This window comes from Ahaetulla prasina, chromosome 14 (assembly GCF_028640845.1).
Source record: "Ahaetulla prasina isolate Xishuangbanna chromosome 14, ASM2864084v1, whole genome shotgun sequence".
Lineage (NCBI taxonomy): Eukaryota > Metazoa > Chordata > Lepidosauria > Squamata > Colubridae > Ahaetulla > Ahaetulla prasina.
In genome coordinates, this window is record NC_080552.1 from 4,507,432 (window position 1) to 4,530,976 (window position 23,545).

General features: G+C 49.8%; 2 protein-coding genes across 6 annotated transcripts in view; one reads left to right on the plus strand and one right to left on the minus strand.

Moving 5' to 3' along the window:
- Positions 1 to 1,179: 1,179 nt before the first annotated feature.
- On the plus strand, positions 1,180 to 22,585 carry MLST8 (MTOR associated protein, LST8 homolog). 3 transcript variants are annotated; one of them, XM_058157063.1, is made up of 9 exons: positions 1,180 to 1,316; positions 1,519 to 1,657; positions 2,643 to 2,694; positions 5,272 to 5,434; positions 7,640 to 7,715; positions 7,807 to 7,959; positions 8,061 to 8,185; positions 9,841 to 10,004; positions 22,024 to 22,585. In XM_058157063.1, exons 2-9 carry the CDS (start codon positions 1,529 to 1,531, stop codon positions 22,056 to 22,058), a joined length of 897 nt encoding a protein of 298 aa, XP_058013046.1. In that variant the 5' UTR covers positions 1,180 to 1,316; positions 1,519 to 1,528; the 3' UTR covers positions 22,059 to 22,585. The 3 variants fall into 3 exon arrangements, with proteins under 3 accessions (XP_058013046.1, XP_058013043.1, XP_058013045.1); XM_058157060.1 differs by lacking the exon at positions 22,024 to 22,585 and adding an exon at positions 10,402 to 11,351 and having other exon boundaries at positions 1,182 to 1,316; XM_058157062.1 differs by lacking the exon at positions 22,024 to 22,585 and adding an exon at positions 10,402 to 11,352 and having other exon boundaries at positions 1,192 to 1,295.
- The window catches only part of BRICD5 (BRICHOS domain containing 5), a 28,559-nt gene continuing 16,421 nt past the window's right edge, over positions 11,408 to 23,545 (minus strand). The window contains exons 3-6 of one of the 3 annotated variants that reach the window (XM_058157078.1): positions 17,544 to 17,684; positions 16,336 to 16,443; positions 13,770 to 13,923; positions 11,408 to 11,645 (exon numbers count right to left, since the gene is read on the minus strand). In XM_058157078.1, coding sequence (XP_058013061.1) covers positions 11,551 to 11,645; positions 13,770 to 13,923; positions 16,336 to 16,443; positions 17,544 to 17,684 — 498 coding nt within the window. In that variant the 3' untranslated portion in view covers positions 11,408 to 11,550. Of the gene's footprint in view, positions 11,646 to 13,769; positions 13,924 to 16,335; positions 16,444 to 17,543; positions 17,697 to 23,545 lie in introns of all 3 variants that reach the window. The other 2 variants (XM_058157077.1, XM_058157079.1) reach the window with 2 other exon arrangements.

Sequence of the window (23,545 nt, forward strand, 5' to 3'; positions counted from 1 at the left end):
GGGGGTTCGGCAGAGGTTCAGTGCACCGAGAAACGCAGAGAGAGGGTTGGAGGGTTCAGCGCAGGGGTCTCCAACCTTGGCAACTTCCAGACTTGTGGACTTCAACTCCCAGAAGCAAAGCTGGCTGAGGAATTCTGGGAGTTGAAGTCAGTGGTGAAATCCAAATTTTTTTACTGCCGGTTCTGTGGGTGTGGCTTGGTGGGCGTGGCAGGGGGAGGATACTGCAAAATCTCCATTCCCACCCCTCTCCAGGGGAAGGATACTGCAAAATCCCCATTCCCTCCCCACTGTGGAGCCAGCCAGAGGTAGCATTTGCCGGTTCTCTGAACTGCTCAAAATTTCCGCTACCGGTTCTCCAGAACCTGCTGGATTTCACCCCTGGTTGAAGTCCACAAATCTGAAAGTTACCAAGGTTGGAGACCCCTGCTCTAAGCTGAGTGACAGCACCTGATTCCCCAATCTGAGGGTTGAACTCTGGGAGTTGAAGTCCACAAGTCTTAAAGTTGCCAAGTTTGGAGACCCCTGGTTCATTGTTTCTCAACTTTGGCAACTGAAGATGTGTTGACTTCAACTCCCAGAATCCCTCACCCAGCAGGCAGGGAGTTGAAGCCCGCCCACCTCCGAGAAACACTGGACCAGACGTTCCGCGAGGCCCCGCCCAGTCGAGGGCGAAAGCCAATCGCGCGCTTACCGGGTGGCGCCTCGCCAGAGGGCGCTGTTCTGCGGGGACGTAAGGCAGTAGAGCTACGAACAGTGCAGAGGAGGCCGCGCACCGTCCGTCAGCTGGCCAAGCGCTCCCGGCGAAAACTGAGGTGAAAGCGGGTCGCGGGGCGTTGATGAATGCTGGCTGGGTTCTCACGAGGTGCTGACCCGGAGTCAGAAAAGCGCCCCCTGCTGTGGCTCCATCACATAGCCCCTCGATTGGTTCTCCACCTTAACGCTGAAGTGCCCTCGAAGTCAATCCTGGGGGCTTCAAACTCGCCCTTTCGTTGAAACGGGGGAGCAGGCAGCCCTTCCAACCCTCTCGCCCTCCGCGGTGGCGGCCTCAGTCTCGCCTCACGGCACAACCCAGGCGGGAACCAAAATAATTGGAAAGGAACCCGGAATTCTCCCTTTCTTCGGGTGAGGAGAAGTCGAATAAAGTCTATAACGGCCAGAAACGCCCCTCTCGGCTGGAGTTTGGCACGGAAAGAGGCGGTCCTTCACGCCGCCCCGAGCGCGCATGCGTAGTGGACCGCCGCAACCCGAGAGTTCGAGGCTCGCGCCTGGCCAACCCCGGCTCGCGCATGCGCCAGGTTGGTACCGAAGCGCTGCAGGTAAAGCTGACCTGGAGAGGGACCGGGGGGGGGGGGAGGGGGAGCCGTTCTCCTGCTGCTCTCTGTCCACAACGCCCCTGCCAGGTGGGCCGCGCTGCAGGAGCCCGGCCGGGGGCGCCTCCTAAGTGGGGGGGGGTACGGGACGCTGGGGGGCTCCCCTCGCCAATGGCCACCGCTTTCCCTCTCTCCCCCCCCCCCAAAGGACCCTCAGCATGAACCCCTCGCAGGGCACGGTGGGCAGCGACCCGGTCATCCTGGCCACGGCCGGCTACGACCACACGGTGCGCTTCTGGCAGGCGCACAGCGGCATCTGCACGCGGACCGTCCAGCACCAGGACTCGGTATCCTTTGCGGCAGCCGTGAAATGTAACGTTTTTGTTACTACCGGTTCTGTGGGCGTGGCGTGGCTTGGTGGGCGTGGCTTGGAGGCGTGGAAGGGGAAGGATACTGCAAAATCTCCATTCCCACCCCACTCCAGGGGGAAGGATACTGCAAAATCCCCATTCCCTCCCCACTGGGGGGGGGGGGAAGGATATTGCAAAATCTCCATTCCCTCCCCACTCCAGAGGAAGGTTACTGCAAAATCCCCATTCCCACCCCACTCCAGGGGGGAAGGATACTGCAAAATCCCCATTCCTTCCCCACTCCTGGGGGAAGGATACTGCAAAATCCCCATTCCCACCCCACTCCTGGGGGAAGGATACTGCAAAATCCACATTCCCTCCCCACTCCTGGGGGAAGGATACTGCAAAATCCACATTCCCTCCCCACTCCTGGGGGAAGGATACTGCAAAATCCCCATTCCCTCCTCACTCCAGGGGGAAGGATACTGCAAAATCCCCATTCCCTCCTCACTCCAGGGGGAAGGATACTGCAAAATCCCCATTCCCTCCCCACTCCAGAGGAAGGTTACTGCAAAATCCCCATTCCCTCCCCACTCCAGAGGAAGGTTACTGCAAAATCTCCATTCCCACCCCACTCCAGGGGGAAGGATACTGCAAAATCCCCATTCCCACCCCACTCCAGGGGGAAGGATATTGCAAAATCCCCATTCCCTCCCCACTCCAGGGGGAAGGATACTACAAAATCCCCATTCCCTCCCCACTCCTGGGGGAAGGATACTGCAAAATCTCCATTCCCACCCCACTCTGGGGCCAAGCAGAGGTGGTATTTGCCGGTTCTCCAAACTGCTCAAAATTTCCACTACCAGTTCTCCAGAACCTGCTAGATTTTACCCCTGCTTTGGGGGCTCTGGGGAGGAGAGGTGGGGGGTGGGTCTCGACCTGGTCCCCGCAGCCTTCCTTAACCCCGCCCTCCTACCCGCAGCAGGTCAATGCCCTGGAGATCACGCCAGACCGCACCATGGTGGCTGCGGCAGGTAAGAAAGGTAAAGGGGGTGGGCCAATGGGGAGGGGACGCTGCCTGGGCAGGGGGTTCGGCTGCTCTTGTGCTCTGGGCCACTGGACCCCAACTTTCCCGGCTTTGCGACGGGAGCGGCGGCGGCTGGCCATGGTTTTGTGTGAGTGGCTTGGGTGCAGGTTGGATAAAAAAATCAATGTTTTTTTTAAAAAAAATAAAATTAAAAATCTTTTTTTTATTTAAATCGGATTTTTTTTTAATTTTATCAAATTCATTTTAATCAAATGCTTTTGGAGTAAATATCTTAACTTTTCTATTTAAGATACATTTATAATTTAATTTATTCAGCATGAAATGGAGCTTAGTTATGTATCATGAGGCTGCATATCCTGCAATGTTGGGACTGTCGTTGAGTCAACAGCCGGTCAGAGGAGAAGCCGCTGCGGGATGGAGATGACAGTTGCTCTTTATAAATTACGATTTAAATTGAGTTGATTTAAATCAAATCCATCCTGCTTGGGCAGCCCGGTTCTGAATGGGCCCAGTAGCCGGTTGCGGGTTGGGAACCCCTGTTCTGGGCATTGCTGCAGATAAAGACGTCACTGAGTCCTACCCAAAGACAGTGGATCAAAGGCTCTAACAACTATATAGCACTTATACACCGCCAAAGTGACTATTTTGCACACTTACGGCTGTTGCGGCATCCCCATGCTCACCGGATCAAATTTCAGACACTTGGCAACTGACTCAAATTTATGATGGTTGCAGCGTCCCGGGGTCACGTGATTCCCTTTTGCGACCTCCTGACAAGCAAAGTCAATGGGGAAGCCAGATTCAGTTAACAACCATCTTATTGACTTAACAACTGTGGCGATTCACTTAACAAATAGCAATAGCACTTAGACTGCAGTTTGGCAGATTGAATCTCACCAGGCTCAGAGTTAACTCAGCCTTCCATCCTTCTGCGGTGGGTAAAATGAGGACCCAGATTGTTGGGGGCAAGAGGCTGACTCTGTCAACCACTTAGAGAGGGCTGTAAAAGCACTGTGAAGCAGTATATAAGTCTAAGGGCTATTGGGAAGGAAGGAAGGAAGGAAGGAAGGAAGGAAGGAAGGAAGGAAGGAAGGAAGGAAGGAAGGAAGGAAGGAAGGAAGGAAGGAAGGAAGGATGGATGGAGCTGTGGTGGTGCAGTGGTTAAAATGTAGTACTGCTGGTTGCCTGCACTTTGGCAGTTCAAATCTCACCAAGCTCAAGGTTGACTCAGCCTTTCATCCTTTCTGAGGTGGGTAAAATGAGGACCCCCGATAGTTGGGGGAAAGAGGCTGACTCTGTCAACCGCTTAGAGAGGGCTGTAAAAGCACTGTGAAGCAGTATATAAGTCTAAGGGCTATTGGGAAGGAAGGAAGGAAGGAAGGAAGGAAGGAAGGAAGGAAGGAAGGAAGGAAGGAAGGAAGGAAGGAAGGAAGGGGCTGTGGTGGTGCAGTGGTTAAAATGTGGTACTGCTGGTTGCCTGTACTTTGGCAGTTCAAATCTCACCAAGCTCAAGGCTGACTCAGCCTTTCATCCTTTCCGAGGTGGGTAAAATGACGACCCAGATTGATGGGGGCAAGAGGCTGACTCTAGTGAGGGCTGTAAAGCTGTCATGCCCCTGTCTGAGTCTGAATCCGATGGGGAAGAGGAACAGGTAACAGAGAGTGAGAGAGTGGATCCGTTGGCTGTAGAAGAGCAAAGTCAGACTGGGCAGAGCAGGGAAGAGGTAGAACAAGAGAGAGAGGGTTCAGATGAAGACCAAGGCCCACCCTCTCCTCATCAGTGCAGGGAGGAACAGAGAAGAGAGCAACGTGGGTTGCGTGGCTTACGAGGGAGGAAAGGGCCCCGATCCTCTTTACAGGGCACAGCTGCTGATGAAGTTTAAAAGGAGAGGCAAATGGGAGAGGTGGTTGTCGGGGACAAACACTGAGTTCATCTGGTGTTTATCTGAGTTCCTGGCATTCTCGCAATTGGTTTGATTTAATGCCATGCTACTTCAATTCTGGAATTCCCTATTTTGCTTGCCTTGTCAGATTAATTACCTTGTCTTGCGTTGTTGGATTTTTAGTAGAAAGTTTTCTGTTTACAATGTTTGGGACTGAAGTATTGTCAGCCAAAGACTATTACAGGTTGGTGGAAGAGCTCTCTCCAGGCCAGAGAGTTGAAAGAGACATTGGGGGCACAGTTGATGATAATAAAGGGACTCATATTGATTTTCTGGCTGTGTTGCCTTTGTGTTACACCCCGGGTCATCACAAAAGCACTGTAAAGCAGTATATAAGTCTAAATGCTATTGCTACTTTATCCATTTTTTAAAAAAGAAACAGTGGGGGAGTTTCCAGGCAGTTGGGTGAGTTGTGATGAAAGGTTGGTTACCCAAGTTCAGATTGAGATTAATGACAAACAAGTGACCTTCAGTCTCAGATCATTGGTCGGTGAGAGCAGTTGTTTCAATCTCTTTTAAGAGTTCAGAAGGAGCCTAATGCTGACCTGGTGCTATATCTCTCTGTGTGAAACTCTTTTGTTGCTTTGACTCCCTATAAACTAGTTGGTGTCTCTTGTCCAGGTTACCAGCACATACGCATGTATGACCTGAACTCCAATAACCCCAACCCGGTGATCAACTACGATGGGGTCAGCAAGAACATCACCTCGGTTGGCTTCCACGAAGATGGGCGGTGGATGTACACGGGGGGTGAAGACTGCATGGCTCGTATCTGGGACCTCCGGTGGGACTTTTATTGTTGAGCTCAACAATTTCAGGGGAAGCCCAAGACCGACCAGGAATAGGCAGACATGGAAAGGGGGCAACCAAAGATGAATCAGACGTCCATTTTGCCCACATGGTGGGCACCTTTGCACATTGCGGAAAGTGGGGAAAGGAGTAAAACTGACCAAATGAGGATTTAGAACAGGGATCTCCAACCTTGGCAGCTTTTAACCCTGGTGGACTTCAGCTCCCAGAATTGGAGAGGGATCTTGTAAGATTTTGCTATCTTGTTAAAGTTGGGTCATTCTTACAATTTAAAGAGGGCAGTTGAAGCCCTCCAAGGGCACAGTGAACATCATGAGGCACTGAGTGCCAGCATAGGTACGGGTTCAGGTTGAGTTGGGTGCTCCCACCAGGGTGGCCTATGCATCCCATGGTTCGTAAGACAGTCTGAAGGGAGGCTGGGCAGCTTTGAAACTGGTTGGGTGAGAAGCTGCTGTCAGCCTCCGCTGGCTACTACTTTATTACTCTGGGTAGTCTGTCTCCTGATTTATGCATTTACTGCTCTGCTTGCTACGGCTGCCATGGTAACGGGGATGGGGGGAAGCGTACTGGAGGAGATACTGTGTAAAGAAGTGGAGGTTTCTCTTCAAACCTGCTTGGCAGTTGGAAGGGGGCTGATAACGATCAAAGTTAATGGCCCGGACATACCAGAGGGATGGAACCATCTGAAGATGCATCCCACGTGCCCTTCTAAGGGAACGTGGATTGGACAAGGCTGACCAGAACAAAGGAAGGAAACCTTCAGGGATATTTCTTATATGTAATTTCCGCGCCAAATGCCTCAGAGCTTGCTTTCATTTTGTTGCTTTCAGTTCATACTCAGTAAAAGTACCTATCTCTAAAAACAATGGGGGTTTTCTTTCTTGAGTATTGAAAGGAGGCATACCTGACAGCTGCTCTGAACGAGGGGAGTTTCCTAGCATGATAATACAGAATTAACACCAAAATGACTGAGATGTTCCTCTTGGGGCTGAATCTGAGTTGTAGTTTTTTTCTCCTGTGAGCAGAATCTGTATCGGAGGCACCTCCGTATTGAGTTTTGGTGAACTTTCTTCTTTTTTCAAAAGTGCCTTCCTGAGGTTCCTGCTTTATGGTGAAAAGAGGGAAAGTGAAGGGATGAAGAGGGAAGGAAGCTAGTGATGGGCAAACCCTGCTCCTTGTAGGACTGAAAAATATGCCTTGGGAATTCTGAGGGCCTGAATGCTTCCCTGAGGGGACAGATACCCTACTGAAGCACAAGCAGCTAAAGCACAGGGGTGAATTCTGGGAGTTGAAGTCCACAAGTCTTAAAATTGCCAAGTTGGGCTCCCGTGAACTAGAGAATCTGGTTGTTGTGGTCCGTCAGCAGCCTACGGAGCTGGCAATGGAGCCGGAAAGCGATGAGGCTGAGGTGGGACCAGGCCCATCGGGGAGTGAGGTGCGGACTCCAGAGCCTCCAGAGACTGATAGTAATGGGGCAGAGGAACAGCAGAGCCTGTTCCTAATGCACGCATGAGAAGAGCTGCCAGAAGGAAAGAGCAGCTCAAACAAAAAGGACAACTTGAGAGTAGGGCCAAGAGATGATTGGCCCCTCCCATAAGGCTTAAAACAGACCAGCAACGGCATTTGGGCTTTGCCGGAAAACAATGTTGGTGGCTTTGTCTTCTGCTTCGTCTACATCTTGCCTTTATTTTTGTGACTTCTGAACGTTTGCCAAGAAAGGCCTTTGGCAGTTTGGATTTTGACCAAGGTTTGCGATAGGACTGTGGAATTTGTGTTGGGAGGAATTTGTTTTAATTTGAGTTGAACGACGCTGGGAATGAAGTGATTCTCAGCTGTTCGAATAAAGTTTGTTTGCTTTTTCACTGACTGAGTTTCTTACTACCTACTTGGGCCTCAGTCACCACACTGGTGTCTCCGTAAAGATGTCTGTACTTTTCCTGACAGAAGCATTTCCCATCCGGCATTTGCAGCTGAAAAGGTCTCTCTTGAGCCCCAGCCTGTTGTGGAGGCCCAGTAATGTATTTTTAAGAAACACGGCCATTTAAGAAAGGCAGGGACGCCTGTGCCAGAGCATCACAGCCATCACTCTTAGGCTCTTTGGATGGTCCCTGGAGGGCAAGAAGTCCCATCGGTCCCTTGGCTCACCCCGTCACGTCATTTGTCTCTCGTCTCTTTCTAGGTCGCGCAATCTTCAGTGCCAGCGCATTTTCCAGGTGAACGCGCCCATCAACTGCGTCTGTTTGCATCCCAATCAGGTACCTGAAGCGGAATCTCCTGCTCTCCTGCTGCATGGGGGGAAGAGGATGCAGGAAGGACCAAAATCCCCTCTGCTTTGTTTCCTCCCAGGCTGAGCTTATTGTTGGAGACCAGAGTGGCGCTATCCATATCTGGGATCTGAAAACGGACCACAACGAGCAGCTAATCCCAGAGCCGGAGGTCTCGGTCAACGCGGTGCATATTGATCCGGATGCCAGCTACATGGCTGCGGTCAACAGTTCGGTAAGGACAGCCTGGGCTGGACTAATCGAGTTCCTCGGTTAGCCTTCATCGTGGCACAGAGCCAGCGGACTGGGCATTTTCAGCCACCTCTCCTCTTGCAGGGCAACTGTTATGTCTGGAATCTCACGGGGGGCATTGGAGATGAGGTCACCCAGCTCATCCCCAAGACCAAGATCCCTGCGCACAACCGCTATGCACTCCAGTGCAAATTCAGCCCGGACTCCACGTGAGTAGTTGACGAGATTGCTCTGTTTTCTTGGCCCTGGGAAAGCAGGAATCTTCCCTCTTCCTGCGGACCAAACATGGGCAAGAGGAATAGTATTGGCATGTAACATGTGGGCTGAGCTATGGTTGTGACTGGGTGGCATCTCCCTCTAGCAGTGGGCCTGCGTCCCCTGGCATCCTCTGTCCAACCCCTGCTAAATTTCAGACTTGGAATAATCTTTGCTACTGTAAAAGCTAATCTGGAACTCAAGTCCTGTCCCTCTTTCCTGCCATGTCCAGTCCAGCCTCAAGTGGTGCGGACAAGGTGGCAGAAAGAGGGGATCAGGGCAGGGGTGAAATGCTCCCGGTTCGGACCGGATCGCCCGATGGCGGTGAACCAGTAGCAAAAATGTCTGGTAGCAAAAAGGTAGCAGAGGTTTTTGTCTTTTTTTTACTTTTAAAATCATTCTTTCTTCGGCCAAGAAAATGCTTTTAAAAGTAAAGAAAAAAAGCCTCTGATGATCGCGCGGCTCAGCTGGGATCGTCAGAGCCTTTTAGAAGCATTTTTTTACCACCTCTTCGGCCGAAGAGATTGTAGAACTAGAACGCTTTTAAAAGGCTCTGATGATCCCAGCTGAGTTGCCTGATCGTCAGAACCTTTTAAAAGCATTTTTTTGCAACTTCTTTGGCCGAAGAGATTGTAGAAAAAATGCTTTTAAAAGTAAAAAAAAAAAATTTGGCCACCCCTCCCAGTCACATTACACCCCCCAAGCCACGCCCACAGAGCTGGTAGTAACAAATTTTACATTTTACCCCTGGGTCAGGGGCATGGAGCAGGTCCTTCCAAAGCAGATAGTTAAGACCCCCAAGCCTTGCCCAGATTAGGAGACGGAGAACTACCCTGTCGTGTCCCACTCCTCCGCTGACGGCCGGGTCAGGGAAATCCGAATCAGGCTTGCCTCTGCAGCTCTGCCCAAAGTCCTAGCAAAGTCCTCAGAGCAGGCAGGAGACCAGTAAGTGACTTCAGCAAGATAAGTTCGACTTTTGCCTGACTCAGAGACTGCCAGAAAGCAGATCCTTTATATAGGCCATGGGGTGTGGCTCCATGACTCAGCACTCATTAAGGCCTGCCCCTCCCTTCCTTCTGTTGCCTCCGCCTATCCAATCTTCTGATGTGAGGGTCACTCCAATCAGCTGTTGATAATAAACCCTCCTCAGGCTCACATGCTGTGGAGGAGGGGGAGGGGTCTAGCTGCTCCGTTTGCCTGGGCATGGAGTCAGGGCTGGGGTCGGGAGGTGCTCCTTCTTCTGCAGTTTGTCTGGGCATGGAGCCAGGACTGGGGCCGGGAGGCATACATTCCTCCGTGTTCGGGAGCAGATAAGAAGGCCCCGGCTGCTCTGAGGGCGGGCAAGACACAACATACCCTGAATTTGGGGGCCCGATTAGTGAGGGCTGATCTAGCCCCTCCTTTCATCTTCTCTGCCAATTCTTGATCCGCCCAGTCTTGAGACGTGCGGGAGCCATCTTGCACCATCTTTCTTCCAAAAAGGCAGGAAGATACTTCCCAGTTCCTCAGATAAGGCCAGAAAAGGGGCTAACCTGCTCTGATTTGGAGTAATGGGCCAGATCTGCCAGGCTCCTGCCTTCAACTCCTTTGCTTTCTCTCTTTTCTCCAGGCTTTTGGCCACTTGCTCTGCTGACCAGACGTGCAAAATATGGAGGACCTCCAACTTCTCCCTGATGACGGAGCTGAGCATCAAGAGCAACAACCCTGGGGAGACCTCCCGCGGCTGGATGTGGGACTGCGCCTTTTCAGGGGATTCCCAGTACATTGTCACAGGTGAGAGGGGCGGAGCCCACAGGCTCACCTGGCCAAGGAAGCTGCTGGGCATGGGGGTGGGGGGCAGGGATTTTTACTACCAGTTCTCTGAACCACCCACTGCTATCGCTACCGGATCGGGTGATCCGGTCCGAACCGAGAGCATTTCACTCCAAATTTGGCTCTCCAAATTTGGCAACTTTAAAACTTACGAACTTCAGCTCTTAGAATTCCCCAGCCAGCAAATCTGACTAGGGAATTCTGGGAGTTGAAGTCCACAAGTCTTAAAAGTTGCCAAGTTTGGAGAGCCCTATTTTAGAGAAACGGTCAGCCTTTGTTTATCTGCCTCTCCTTTCCGGGTGCTGCTCCCCTGAACTCTCTTCCCCTCCCCTCCCCTCCCCTCCCCCCCCCCCCGCAGCCTCATCCGACAACTTGGCCAGGCTCTGGTGTGTGGAGACGGGGGAGATCAAGAGGGAATACAGTGGGCATCAGAAGGCGGTCGTCTGTCTGGCGTTCAACGACAGCGTCTTGGGCTGAGGACCAAGCTGGGACGGCACCTCTTACCAGCCAGTCTGCCTTCTGGATGGAGGAGAGGATTCCTGTTGGGCCCCATCAGGCACGGCTTCTTTCAGCCGAGGAAGCAGAGTCCGGACTAACTCGGCCGCGGCTGCACGCTCTGCCCTTTGGCTTAATTGGCAGGTGCGGGTGGCCTCCCTTGTGCTCCCCATTTGTAGCACTTTCTTAAAACCAGCATGGAGCTTGGCAGAGAACTTAAAGGAGGGGAGCTGCCCTTTCCCTGGGCAACGATGGGTATCCTAGTCTTGGCTGCCTCTAGGAAGATCCTCTTGCGTCTGGGGTGAGCTGCGTCTCCTTCCTGAGGCCCCCTTTTCTGCCCCACTCCTCCCACCCGGCCCCCAAGGCTTCATTTGGGAGCGGACACTGACTCCAGAGTAATTATGGGCTCTGCCTGCTAACCAGCCTGGAGCAGGCTGGCAAAGGGAGAAAGGTTGCCACTGAACAGGGTGCCCTTCCCCATGCAGGAGGGGCAGGCTTCACTCTGGCCCTCCCTCCCCCAGGCAGCCCTGCTGGGTCATCTGGCTCAACCGAAGAAGAGAAGGGGTTGAAGCAAGCCTTTAGGGAAGCTTCATCATCCAAGTGGGCAGACTTCTCTCTCTAACCCAACATGCTCACATCCCAAATCAGAGAGTCAGTACATGATGTTTTTTTTTTTATTTAAAAAAAGGATTTTTTTTTTCACATAATGCTTGTGTGGATCTGACCTTCACCATAAAGCTACTTCTATCAGAAACAATTATTTACATGTTACAGTTGAAAGCGTCAAACTTCGTAAATGTACGTATATATATATATAGTGGCGAGCACAAGATGACCAAGTAGTGGAGTTGTTTTTCTTCTGGCTGGTCCAGAGTCCTGAATGAGAAGATGGGAAGCTCTCTTGGGAGGCTGGAGGATTTGGGTCGAGCACGGGGGATGTGGGGGACCTCAGGTTCTGATTCGGGTTCACGGGCAGCCAAGCTGAACTGTGGAAGTCGGACTCTTTGGACCTTCACTCGGGAAGGTAGTAGAAACAGATGGAGACACAGATGTTGTTTGGGAAGCAGATGTCAATGCACAGGTAGATGAGCCGCTGCTTTGGAGGATCTGTGAGGAGCACAAAGAGTGTGTAGAAAGGTGGTTTTGGGGGGCAATATGGAGTCCTTTGGATAAGCTATAAATGTTAGACTGTTGGCAGGGAATGATGGGCATGGGAGTAGGGGGAAGAAAGGCCCCTTTCAATGGCTCCCTGGGGTGTGTGTGTGTATGTATGTTTGTGTGTTCCAGCATAACTCTGGAATGCCTTGAGCAATTACAACCAAATTTGGTACACAGATGACTTACTATCTGGAAACAAATACTGTAGGGGTGCTGTGTGTGTGTGTGCGCATGTATGTCCCAGCATCACTCTGGAACGCCTCGAGCAATTTCAGGATTGGGATAAAGAAATATCCGGGCAATACTGGGTTATCAGCTAGTAAGCCATAAATGTTAGAATGCAATGGTGGTTGCTCGTCTGCAGGATCTGGAAGAAACACTCCCCCCCAATGATTATAAGACCCTCTAGATCAGTAGTCCCCAACCTTTCCGGCTTTGCAGATTGGCTGGGGGAGGTAGAGGGAATGGTTGCGTGCAAGCGGTAGGTGAGTGCGTGGGCCAGTTCCTGCTGCTTGCACAAATGGAGCTGCATGGACACGTTCGCCTGCCGCTTGCGTGGCCCGGTTCTGAATGGGCCGCAGCCCAGTACCAGGCCACAGCCCGGGACTGGGGACTCCGCTCTAGATCTCAGGTTTGGCTGGTATAGAGCTCTGACGCTCCCACACGTGAAGCCACTGTGGCAAACCTTTCGTCCTTCCTGGGAGGAAGAAGAATCCCCTTCAGCCAAGTAATGTTGACTCCTGTGAGTTTCAGGAGGATTCAGAGTACAGAGAACTTCAAGGGCCGTGGTGGCTCAGGCTGTAAGATAGCCTGTTATTAAAACACAGCAGCCTGCAATTACTGCAGGTTCTAGTCCCACCAGGCCCAAGGTTGACTCAGCCTTCCATCCTTTATAAGGTAGGTAAAATGAGGACCCAGATTGTTGGGGGGGCAATAAGTTGACTTTGTAAATATACAAATAGAATGAGACTATTGCCTTACACACTGTAAGCCGCCCTGAGTCTTCGGAGAAGGGCGGGATATAAATGTAAATAAATAAATAAAAAAAAAGGCCTCTGGATTAGATTCGGCTCCTTCCTTCTGCTCACTGACACCTGCAATGTTCTCGAAGTATAAGGTGGTTTGTACCTTGGTTTTGTGTGTGTGTGTACGTGCTTTTGAGTCATTGTTGACTCCTAGCAACTGCCTGCTCAAGTCCCTGCAGTTTTCTTGGCAAGGTTTTTCAGAAGTAGCTTGCCATTTCTTCCTTCCCAGGGCTGAGAGGGAGGGACTGGCCCAAGATTACCCAGCTAGCTTGGTGTCCTTAGGCCAGGACTTGAACTGTAGTTTCTACATAGCCTGGTGACTTAACCCCTAGGCCAGGGGTCTGGAAACTTGGCTCTTTTAAGACTTGTGGACTTCAACTCCCAGAGTCCCTCAGCCAGCAAAGCTGGGAGTTGAAGTCCACAAGTCTTAAAAGAGCCAAGTTTGCAGACCCCTGCCCTAGGCCAGATGTGCTCTCTTCTTCCTGTTTACCTCAGATGAATTAAATCAGCTGTGCTGCAACATGTGTGTCCTTGCCCCAACCACACCACCTGTGCCAGTGATGGAGGCCAGATGCCCACCCTCGCTGCCCTTTCCAAGTCAGGAAGGGAGCCCCTGGATACCCCTGGAGGGCCTCTGGTGGCTTAACAGACTAATGCAGTCTGTTATTAACACAGCTGCTTGCAATTATTGCAGGTTCAAGTCCCACCAGGCCCAAGGTTGACTCAGCCTTCCATCCTTTATAAGGTAGGTAAAATGAGGACCCAGATTGTTGGGGGCAATAAAAGTTGACTTTGTATATAATATACAAATGGATGAAGACTATTGCTTGACAAAGTGTAAGCCGCCCGGAGTCTTCGGAGAAGGGCGGGATATAAATTCAAAAAACCCACAAAAAACCAGATGTTGCTGCCAGCAGCTCCCAACCAACGTCAGCATTGGCACATCTGATTGGCACCGGGGCAGTTCAGCTTCACTTGCAATTCAAAGGGAGCAGAGACGAGACCCCCCCACCCGGGGGCCGTGGCACGGCTGCGCCCATCAACTCACCATCTTTCTTCTTAACCCAGCGGATGGGCACCTGCTTGCACAGAGCCCAGGCGGCCTCTCCTGCCTCCGCTGGCTGCACCAGGCTCCCTGGCACAACCCCCAGGAATTCCCGGTAGTATTGGGAACCGTGGCTGGGAAGCAGCAGTGGGTCCTCCTGGCAGAGAAAGGAAGGATGGTGAAGGCACCTCAGCATGGCTCCAGGCCTGGACTGGAGGGACTCTGTGCCCCTCAGGATCCCCATTCCAGGCCCCTGCACCGTGGGAAGCGCTTCCCGGAAGAGGCCCTGGGGAACCGAGGCTCCTCTGCCTGCCTGGCATCCCTCAAGAAGCCTGCCTGCCTCGTTTCCACGCTGCTTCCCCGCAAAAGAAGCATTTAAAAGCCAGAGCAGCCCTGGGAGAGCTATCTAGGCTGCAGCTTCGAGGGACAGATTGCTGTTCCTCTAACCCAGGAGTCTCCAAAGTTAGCAAATTGGAGACTTGTGGACTTCAACTCCCAGAATTCCCCTTCCAGCCATGCTGGATGTCCACAAGTCTTCAATTTGCTACCTTTGGAGAACCCTTGGCTGCGGCTGCCACTTTAGGAGAGGCCCTGAGGCAGGGGTGTCAAACTCAAGGCCCGCAGGCTGCATCTGGCCTACAGGGCTGTCCTGGAAAAAGAAGGGGCTGGCTCGCATCGCTTTGGCCCGGTCTACCCAGTGCAAAGAGGAAACATGCCAGCAGTTTGGGGAGTGGTGTCAAGCTAGCCACGCCCACCCAGTCAGCCACACCCAGTGAGTGGCGTCAAGATGGCCACGCCCACCCAGTCAGCCAAACCCAGTGAGTGGCGTCAAGATGGCCACGCCCACCCAGTCAGCCACACCCAGCGAGCGGCGTCAAGCTGGCCACGCCCACCCAGTCAGCCACACCTGTCCACCCCCCACCTTCCCCCCGAGGTCAACCACAGCCCTGATGTGGCCCTCAAATGGAATTGAGTTTGACACCCCTGCCCTAAGGCCACCCTGAACTGGATATCCAGGGGGTGGGATATGTGAGCAGGTGCACTGCGTCCCCCCCCCCTTCTTCCCTCTCTGCCTCTGGAGGCATCTTAGCCGCCTTGGTGAGGAACGCCAGCTCCTGACCGGACAGAGCAGAAACCTGAGCCTGGCCGTCTTCCTTCTGACATTTGCAGCAAAGAGGGCCTTCTGTCTTCCCGAAATCGGACCTCTGCCCTCCACGCCTTACGCCCCCTCGCTCCGACTTCTGCAGTGGCAGCAGCATTTTTCGGACAATGCAGCTTTGTTTGCGCTCTTTACCTGACGGGAATCGCCCAAAGCCAGCCATGAGTTGCAAACCCCCAGGATGTTATCTATTGCTTTTCCATTAGGGGGGAATAACTGATCATCATATCCCGGCTGAGGAATGAGCAACGGGGGGGGGGGCGGGGCTCATCCAACAATATTAAAGGGGTTTCCCATAACACCATTTTGGGGGCTGCGAAGATGTTTTTAAAAGTAGGTTAAGGCTTTTTCAGTTTTGAAAAGTGGCAAGAAATTGCACTTCCAATATTTGGGTAGTTTGGAGGCTTTACAAAAATGCCCTTTCTTCCCCTTCCCCCTCCCCCACAGTTGGCCAGTAAAATTGCACGTGAAGGTCGTATGGAGACGTGCACAATGAGGGTCAAGCGTTGTAAAGTCTTGGGCTTCATGATTGGGTCCTTCAGGCAAGCCCGAGGCTGGCCTGAGATGCTGGTCAACCAGGGCCAGCCCAATTCAAGAGACAGCTGGTTCAATGACCTCTTCGAAGATTTCAAGTGCTCCTTGGAAAAAAAATTCCTTTAGATCAGGGGTGTCCGACCTTAGCAACTTTTTTAAGACTTGTGGACTTTAACTCCCAGAATTCCCCAGTCAGCCATGCTGGTTCAAGTCTTAAAATGGCCAAAGTTGGACAGCAACTGACAGCAAGCGCTGGAGAGAGTTAAAAGTGCCTCCTCACAAGCTCAGAAAAAGAGGAGGAGGAAACTGAAACCACCAGCTGGTTGGGTTACTGGCAGTAGCTTGCAAAATAAGCCCTGATGCAACCAAGTGGTTTGTGCGTTGATCCTAAAGAACACACATCTGACATTCCGAGACGCAACTGCTCCTGTGTCTGGAGCGCCATCTTGCTTTGACAGCTAATCAGAAATTTCTCCACCAGCCTACTAAAGCTGCATTATGCCTGTTTTTAATGGTGTGGTTTTTAAAAAACAACAACAACCACACAGCCTGGAGAGGGTTCAGCAACTGAGGAAAGTCGGAACTGATTAATGGAGTGATGAATCAACTTTTGAAGAAGGAAACTGGTTGCCTTATGCCCCTTGGCTATGCCAGCCTTCTACTATTTAGTGCCCCAGAGATGCCTGCTGCAGATTAGGAGACTAGCCTTCCCCTGCACCCAGAGATGCCTGGCAAGAGAGGGCGCCTTGCCCCACAGAGGCAGCCCTCATGCTGAGAGAGAGAGAGAGAGAGAGAAAGAGAAGGAAGAAATGGATGGACAGATGGACAAATGAATTGGCTAGTTTCTTCTTAGGCCAGGCTGTTGAGGAGACTCACCTTGTGCTTTGACAGGTTGAAGGAGGCCTGGGCAGCATCCTGATCCCGGGCATTCATCCTCTTCAGGTAACAATTGCTGTGCCCCGACAGCTTATAGCAGACATAACTCTGCACAGAGAACAAGGGAAAGCACGAGGCCCATTAAAGCAGGAGTCTGCAGCAGTGGTGAAACGCAGCCGGTTCTATCCGGCTCGGGCAAACCGGTAGCACCAGAAGTCTCCGCCCACCTATCCGGATGTCATCACATCCCGTTTTTGATGCTCTGTGCATGCGCAGAAGGTCCTGCACATGTGCAGAGGTGTCATGTGTGAGTAAATTGTGAACTGGTAGCAAAGGGAAGTGGATTTCACTCCTGGTCTGCAGCCAGTTTGGAACCGCGCAGCACAAATGGTGGGCAAGCGTGTGCACAAAACGCCACTTGTGCGAGTGGTGTGTGTGCGCAGCCGCCACTTGCACAGAATCATCCCCTCTTCCCCCTCCACTCGCTGCCACTGCTGCAGCTCCACAAAGCTGGGAAGAATGGAGATTGTTGGGTTACACCAGACCTCAGCCCAAGCTTGGGAGATCCTCAGCCAGGTCTGCTGAGGGTTCACTTGCCCCAGCAAAAAAACACAGCGAGAAAAAAGAACCGTTTATTTCGGTAAGCCGCCTGGAGTCACTGAGACTCAGTTAGGCGGCCATATAAATTTTCTATATCAGTCAATAAATGACCTTCCAGGCAGCCTCACTGGAAACCGATCTCTGCATCTCTGTCCTTCAAATACACAAATAGATGTGGAGGACGGAAAAAGGCTTTTGGGGTTCTCCCAGATTCTGGGGTTTGGGGGATCAAAGTGTGCCTGTCAGACGAGAGTCTCAACTCTGGAACACCCAACGCCCGCTCCTGTCTCGGGGAGGTGGGGGGGATCCAATGAGCAGCAGGCCTGGTTTTCCTACTAGCAGCAGCCCAGGGCCATCGAGGGGCAATTGACTGACTCCTGCTGACCTACAGCTGGTTGCCAACATAGAATCCCAGCCACCTGCTGCCAGAATGGGGCAGCTGCCTTCACATCTCATTGTCCGCTCCTAAAAATTGCTGAAGACCCAGCTGTTCACAGAACGTGCCTCCCTTCCATCTCCCCACATCCCTGTGAAATAAGACACAACCGCAGGTAGACAAAACTTCCTCCCCTTTAACTGGGAAAGGCAGCCCAGTGCAGCGTGCTCACATTCTTGCAGTCAAACAAGATGATGGTGGTCTGGTTACTGGAAGACGTGATGTAGTAGGTGATGGTTTTCTTAGCCTTGCTGACCACTACCGACTGGTTCATCGAGGATCCCGGGCGATTCTGGAAGTTTAGTCGCATTACCTGCGAAAGAGGCTATAATGACACAGCACACAGTGTGAGGACTTGGGCAAATTGCATCAGACCTTCCAAGCACCCATTTCTTGTAGGTCTCCCATCCCTGCCCCTTCCCAGGTTCTTTTACGGCAGGGGTAAGGCAACTATGGCCCCTTTACGACCTGTGGAAATCAACTCCATGCTGTCTCAGGAATTCTAGGAGTTGAAGTCCATAGGTCATAAAGGGGCCGTAGTTGCTCACCCCTGTTTTAGGTGCAAATGGAACTGGTTTGCTGTTGCTTTCTCCAAAAAGTATCTGAACTTGGCCCAAGTTGACCACTGAGTGGTCAATTGGAGATAGAAACCAGCTTGATCAGTTGGTTGTGCTTGATTCTTAGTCAACATTAATTTTGGGGGTACCTTTGAGTGAGGGCTGCCTCCATTCTAGGGCTGAGCGACTAGCCCAAGGTCACCCAGCTGGCTTCATGTCCAAGGCAGGATTCAAACTCACTGGCACCTTAACTACTAATCCAAGCACTCATATTAATGTAATCGCAAGTATTAAGGTACAGAAAATTGTTTTATTTCCTTTTTTTTTTTTTTTTGTTTACATTTATACCCCGCCCTTCTCCGAAGACTCAGGGCGGCTTACAGTGTATAAGGCAATAGTCTCATTCTATTTGTATTTTTTTTTTTTTACAAAGTCAACTTATTGCCCCCCCAACAATCTGGGTCCTTCCTTCCTTTTCTGAAGGAAGCAAAGATTCTGATGGAAATATACCTAGGAATTGATAGCTTAGAGATGGTTTCTTAATTATCCTGGCTTTGCATTTGATTTGATAGTGCACTTTATTCAAATTGTATCTTTTAGAGTGTTTTGTTGTACAATGCTCAGAGAGCTTGTTGAAAATTTTAATAAATAGATTACATTTATTATTTAGAGTTGGAAGGGACCTTGTAGATCAGTGGTTCCCAACCAGTGTGCCGCGGCACTAAGGGGTGCCGTGAGATCTTTTGAGGGTGCCGGGAACTTTTGAGCTACGGAGATTTTAAATATCTATTTCCTTATAAGGGTGCCGGGAACTTTTGAAAAGCTTTCCAAGGGTGCCTCAAACAAGAAAAGGTTGTGCCTCAAACAAGAAAAGGTTGGGAACCACTGTTGTAGATCATCTACTCCAACCTCCCACCCAAGCAGGAGACCCTACACCATTTTTGACTGATGGCAGTCCAGTCTCTCCTTGAAAGCTTCCAGGGATGACGTTCCCACAACTTCTGAAGGCAACTTCTGTTCCATGGGTTGATTGCTCTCACTATCAGAAAATTTCTCCTTATTTCTAGGTTGAATCTCTCCTTGATCAGATTCCATCCATTATTCCTTGTCTGGCCTTCGGGTGCTTTGGAGAATAGCTTTATATTGTTCTTATAGCTGATCAGTATTTCCAACAATTTTAATCCTCCATTGCTTAAATTTTTAAATGATGGCATTTCCCCCCCCATTTTGAGTCAATGAGTCATTGATGTTCAGAAATTGCATTGAGAAATTCTGTCCAGTACTTACGATGGCCACCAGCTTCTTCTAAAATTATTCTCTCAACACAACCATGGATTTTTTCTTGCTCTCTTCATTTTTGTAAAGCTGATGGAATTGCTTGATCCATGAAGTATTTTTTTTTCTTGGAGCCAAGACTGAAGGCACTGATTCTGCAAATTCTTCAAATGCGGATTCCTCTAAGCTGGCTGCCTCCATCTGCCATTTGATTTAATGCCAGTTACACTTAATTAATATGGCCATCTAACCCTCTGCAGTGAACTCTGGGCAGGAAACAATAATCCAAAAGGTTTAAGAACAATTGCAACTGCCAGGATCCAATGAGCCAAATAAACCTCTTCCATCTTACTAATGAGTCACAAATAAACAACAGAAAGCCACATAACCCTCTTTGCTGTGCCCAGAGAAAGTAAAATCTGCTGCTACCTAGGATTGAACTCACAGCTTCTGGATTGTGAAGTGAGAGCTCTACCCCTAGGCCACCACAATGCTCAGAGAGCTTAAGGTTGACTCAGCCTTCCATCCTTCTGAGGTCGGTAAAATGAGGACCCAGATTGCTGGGGGCAATTGGCTGACAATGTAAACCGCTTAGAGAGGGCTGTAAAGCACTGTGAAGCAGTATATAAGACTAAGTGCTATTGGTATTGTTCTTCCTTTTCTTTCTTTCTTTCTTTCTTTCTTTCTTTCTTTCTTTCTTTCTTTCTTTCTTTCCTTCCCCCCCTCCTTCCTTCCTTCCTTCCATCCATCCATCCATGGTGTACAATGGTTAGAATGCAGTATTGCAGTCTGACTCTGCCCACAGCCAGGAGCTCAATCCTGGTATTGTTCTTTCTTTCTTTCTTTCTTTCTTTCTTTCTTTCTTTCTTTCTTTCTTTCTTTCTTTCTTTCTTTCTTTCTTTCTTTCCTTCCTTCCTTCCTTCCTTCCTTCCTTCCCCCCCCTCCTTCCTTCCATCCATCCATCCATCCATGGTGCACAATGGTTAGAATACAGTATTGCAGCCTGACTCTGCCCAAAGCCAGGAGTTCGATCCTGACCAGCTCAACTCATCCTTCCATCCTTCCGAGATCGGTAAAATGAGGACCCAGATTGTTGGGAGCAAGAGGCTGATTCTGTAAACCACTTGTGAGATGGCTGTAAAGCGGTATATAAGTCTAAGTGCTATGGCTATTAAGCTTGCAATAAACCTATATATTCATTTGAACTGCCTGGACTCCTGACTTCCCAGGCTTGACATGAAACTTCCAAATGTTCGTCCAAATCAACCTTGAAATGAGTGTTGACTAAGCTGTGACTAAGCTGTGAGGAGAGCTCTTCAATCCAGAAAAGGCGGCAATGGGTATATAAAATGAGTTTGTGCCCCCCAGTCAGAGCTGCCACCCGCTCCTCAGCCAAGAGCTGTGAGGATTCTCAAATAATCCTTTCAGAACTAAAGATAGGGAGATGGGAAATATAGACACCCACAGCCACTCAATCTTTTTGGAAATACCAGAAGACTTCTGCCTGCCCCTTTCCCCATTAACCCAATTTATTCAAGGACAGAAGCCTTGTGAGAAGCAGGCTCACCCCAATTCAAATCAGTCAAGCCACTCGGTGTGCCTGATAGAATGAGCTGCAGCTTCTGAGAGCATATTTAATCCTTATTTTAAACTGGTAAAATGTGTTTTACAGGCAATTTATACCTGTAAAAGGTGCTTCCAAACTCTCCCAGACTTTTTAACCACCATAGACCAACAGAGCTGTCCTTCTCTCAGTCAAAGCCTGCTCTTCCACCATTCAGACCTTCCCCCTCCATAACTATGGATGGAAACTGATCAAGGAGAGAGAGAAGCAACCTAAGAACTACAATAAGAAGGAATTTCCTGACTGAAAATAATCAGGTGACTTCAGAGGCTGTGGGTGCTTCATCATTGGAGGCTTTTAAGAAGAGACAGGGCAGCAATTTGTCCAGAATGTTATAGGGCTGTGATGGCGAATCTATGGCATGCGTGCCACAGGTAGCACGTGGAGCCATACCTGTGGGCAAGCGAGCGTTGCCCAGCTCAGCTCCAGCATGCATGCGCATGCCAGCCAGATGATTTTCGGGCCTTACGAGCCCACCGGAAGTTGGGAAATGAGCTGCTACTAGCCTCCAGAGGGCCTCCGAGATGTGGGGAGGCCGTTTTCACCCTCCCCAGGCTCCTAGAAAGGCTCTGGAGCCAGGGCGAAAAACAGGCCCACCATGCCATCACGTGCCAAAAGTGGAGGGAGCGCAGGGACACAACCATGCATGGGGGGCAGGGCACATTAAATTATGGGTATGGGCACACACACGCACAATCCCCCCCCCCCCACTCCCCACGCTTTTGGCATACAATGGCAAAAAGGTTAGCCATCACTGGTATAGGGTTTCAGTGTCCTGCTCAAATAGGGGGTTGGACTAGAACAGGAGTCTCCAACCTTGGCAATTTTAAGACTTGTGGACTTCAATCCCCAGAACTCCGGGAGTTGAAGTCCACAAGTCTTAAAGTTGCCAAGGTTGGAGACCCCTGGACTAGAAGACCTCCAATGTTCTATGAAAGAACCTGGTAGCATCACTTTGTTGACTCTTAGCAGAGAGTCAGAATGGGTATAGCCAACATTATTGATCACACCTTACTCTGCATTAGCAGCCAACCTCACCCAGCAGTTCCGTGTAGATGTTAAATAGGAGCAGAGAGACAAGACAACACTAAAGAAGTGTGAAGGGCAGGGGCCTATCACACAGCTGGAACTGGCCCTGGAGAAAAGAGGAGAACTGCCAGAACATTGTCAATTCAAACCTTTATTATTCTCTTTAGTATTCTCTGGAACGAACTTCACGCCAATTGCCTGATCTTCGGACCTTTCGCCGTGAGCTGAAAACGCATTTATTTATTCAAGCGGGACTGGCTTAAAAGTTTTATTAAATTTTAATTGGGGTTTTTATGTATCTTAGGGTTTTAAATTGTTTTAAATTTTGGCCATTTAAGTAATATGCTTGGTTTTGTTTTAATGTGTATATTGTGGGGTTTTTATTATTTGGCTGTACACCGCCCTGAGTCCTTCGGGAGAAGGGCGGTATAAAAATCTAATAAAATAAATAAATAAATAAATAAATATTATGGTCATAGACCAGCATAAAGCAGGTGGGGAACAGTCAATTAAAGAACATCAGAGGAGTTTTGTTTTTTTTTAAAGAATTGTAGGAGACTCTAGAAAATATATTAGAGTCTACGCACAGCTCTGGAAAAATGAAAAGGTACCAACAGAGGAAGAAATAATCAAGAAAATTCTGGACTGTGCGGAGATAGATAAATTAACGAAAGAAATAAAAGAAAAGGAAAAGACAGAATACTACAACGCAGGGGTCTCCAACCTTGGCAACTTTAAGCCTGGAGGACTTCAACTCCCAGAATTCCTCAGCCAGCTTTGCTGGCTGGGGAATTCTGGGAGTTGAAGTCCTCCAGGCTTAAAGTTGCCAAGGTTGGAGACCCCTGCTATAATGTATGGACTAAGTGGTACAAGTGGTTATAGAAAAGGAAAAGTAAATATGAATAAATGATGGAGAAGAGAAGGTGATAAATGTATAAAATATTGTCAATGAATAAAACCAGATATAAAGGGGCGATAAAGATAAAGATAAGAAAAGGGGGGGGAAGGGGGAATACATAAAGCAGAATGTATGTGGAACGAAACTGACATGTAAATAGAAAACACATATGTGTTTGTGTTACATATGTTTGTGTTGTGTTGTTGTAGTAAAATTAATAAAAAAAATTGGATATAAATGAAAATATATTAGAAAGTATATATTTAAAAAATGAGTCTAAAAATCCCGGAGCAGGAGCATTAGATGGGTGTAGGGGAGCATAAAGGTTAATATGTGGAAGACTATATCAAATTACCGAGCAGTCTAGTGTGGCAAACTAGATGCTCATTAAGTCTAATTTATGGCATGGATCATCATCCAACAAATTTTAAGCACCGTTGCACACAACCTGGCAACATTATGTGAAAGTGTGTGTGTGCGTGTGTAGAATTGTCCTACGTGCGTAAGTATTTATGCAATAATGGTGAGATGAGACTAGTATGCATGGCTGTGTAGTAGAGGGACATCCTTAGTTGTTGCTGTGTGTCCAGAGTCGCAGGGCCTTAACTCCCTGAGTGAGGAATCTTCCAGTATCAGCTTTCAAGGACAGTTGAGGGGAGGGCAGAGTACTTTGAATACCAGAGTACTTGAGTAAAGACCTTCTGATGTTTAAGTACTTCAAGTTTAGTTAAGTATGCCATAAGGACGTCATAGTCCTTGTTGGGTTCACTGGTAAAACCATAACTCGTGTT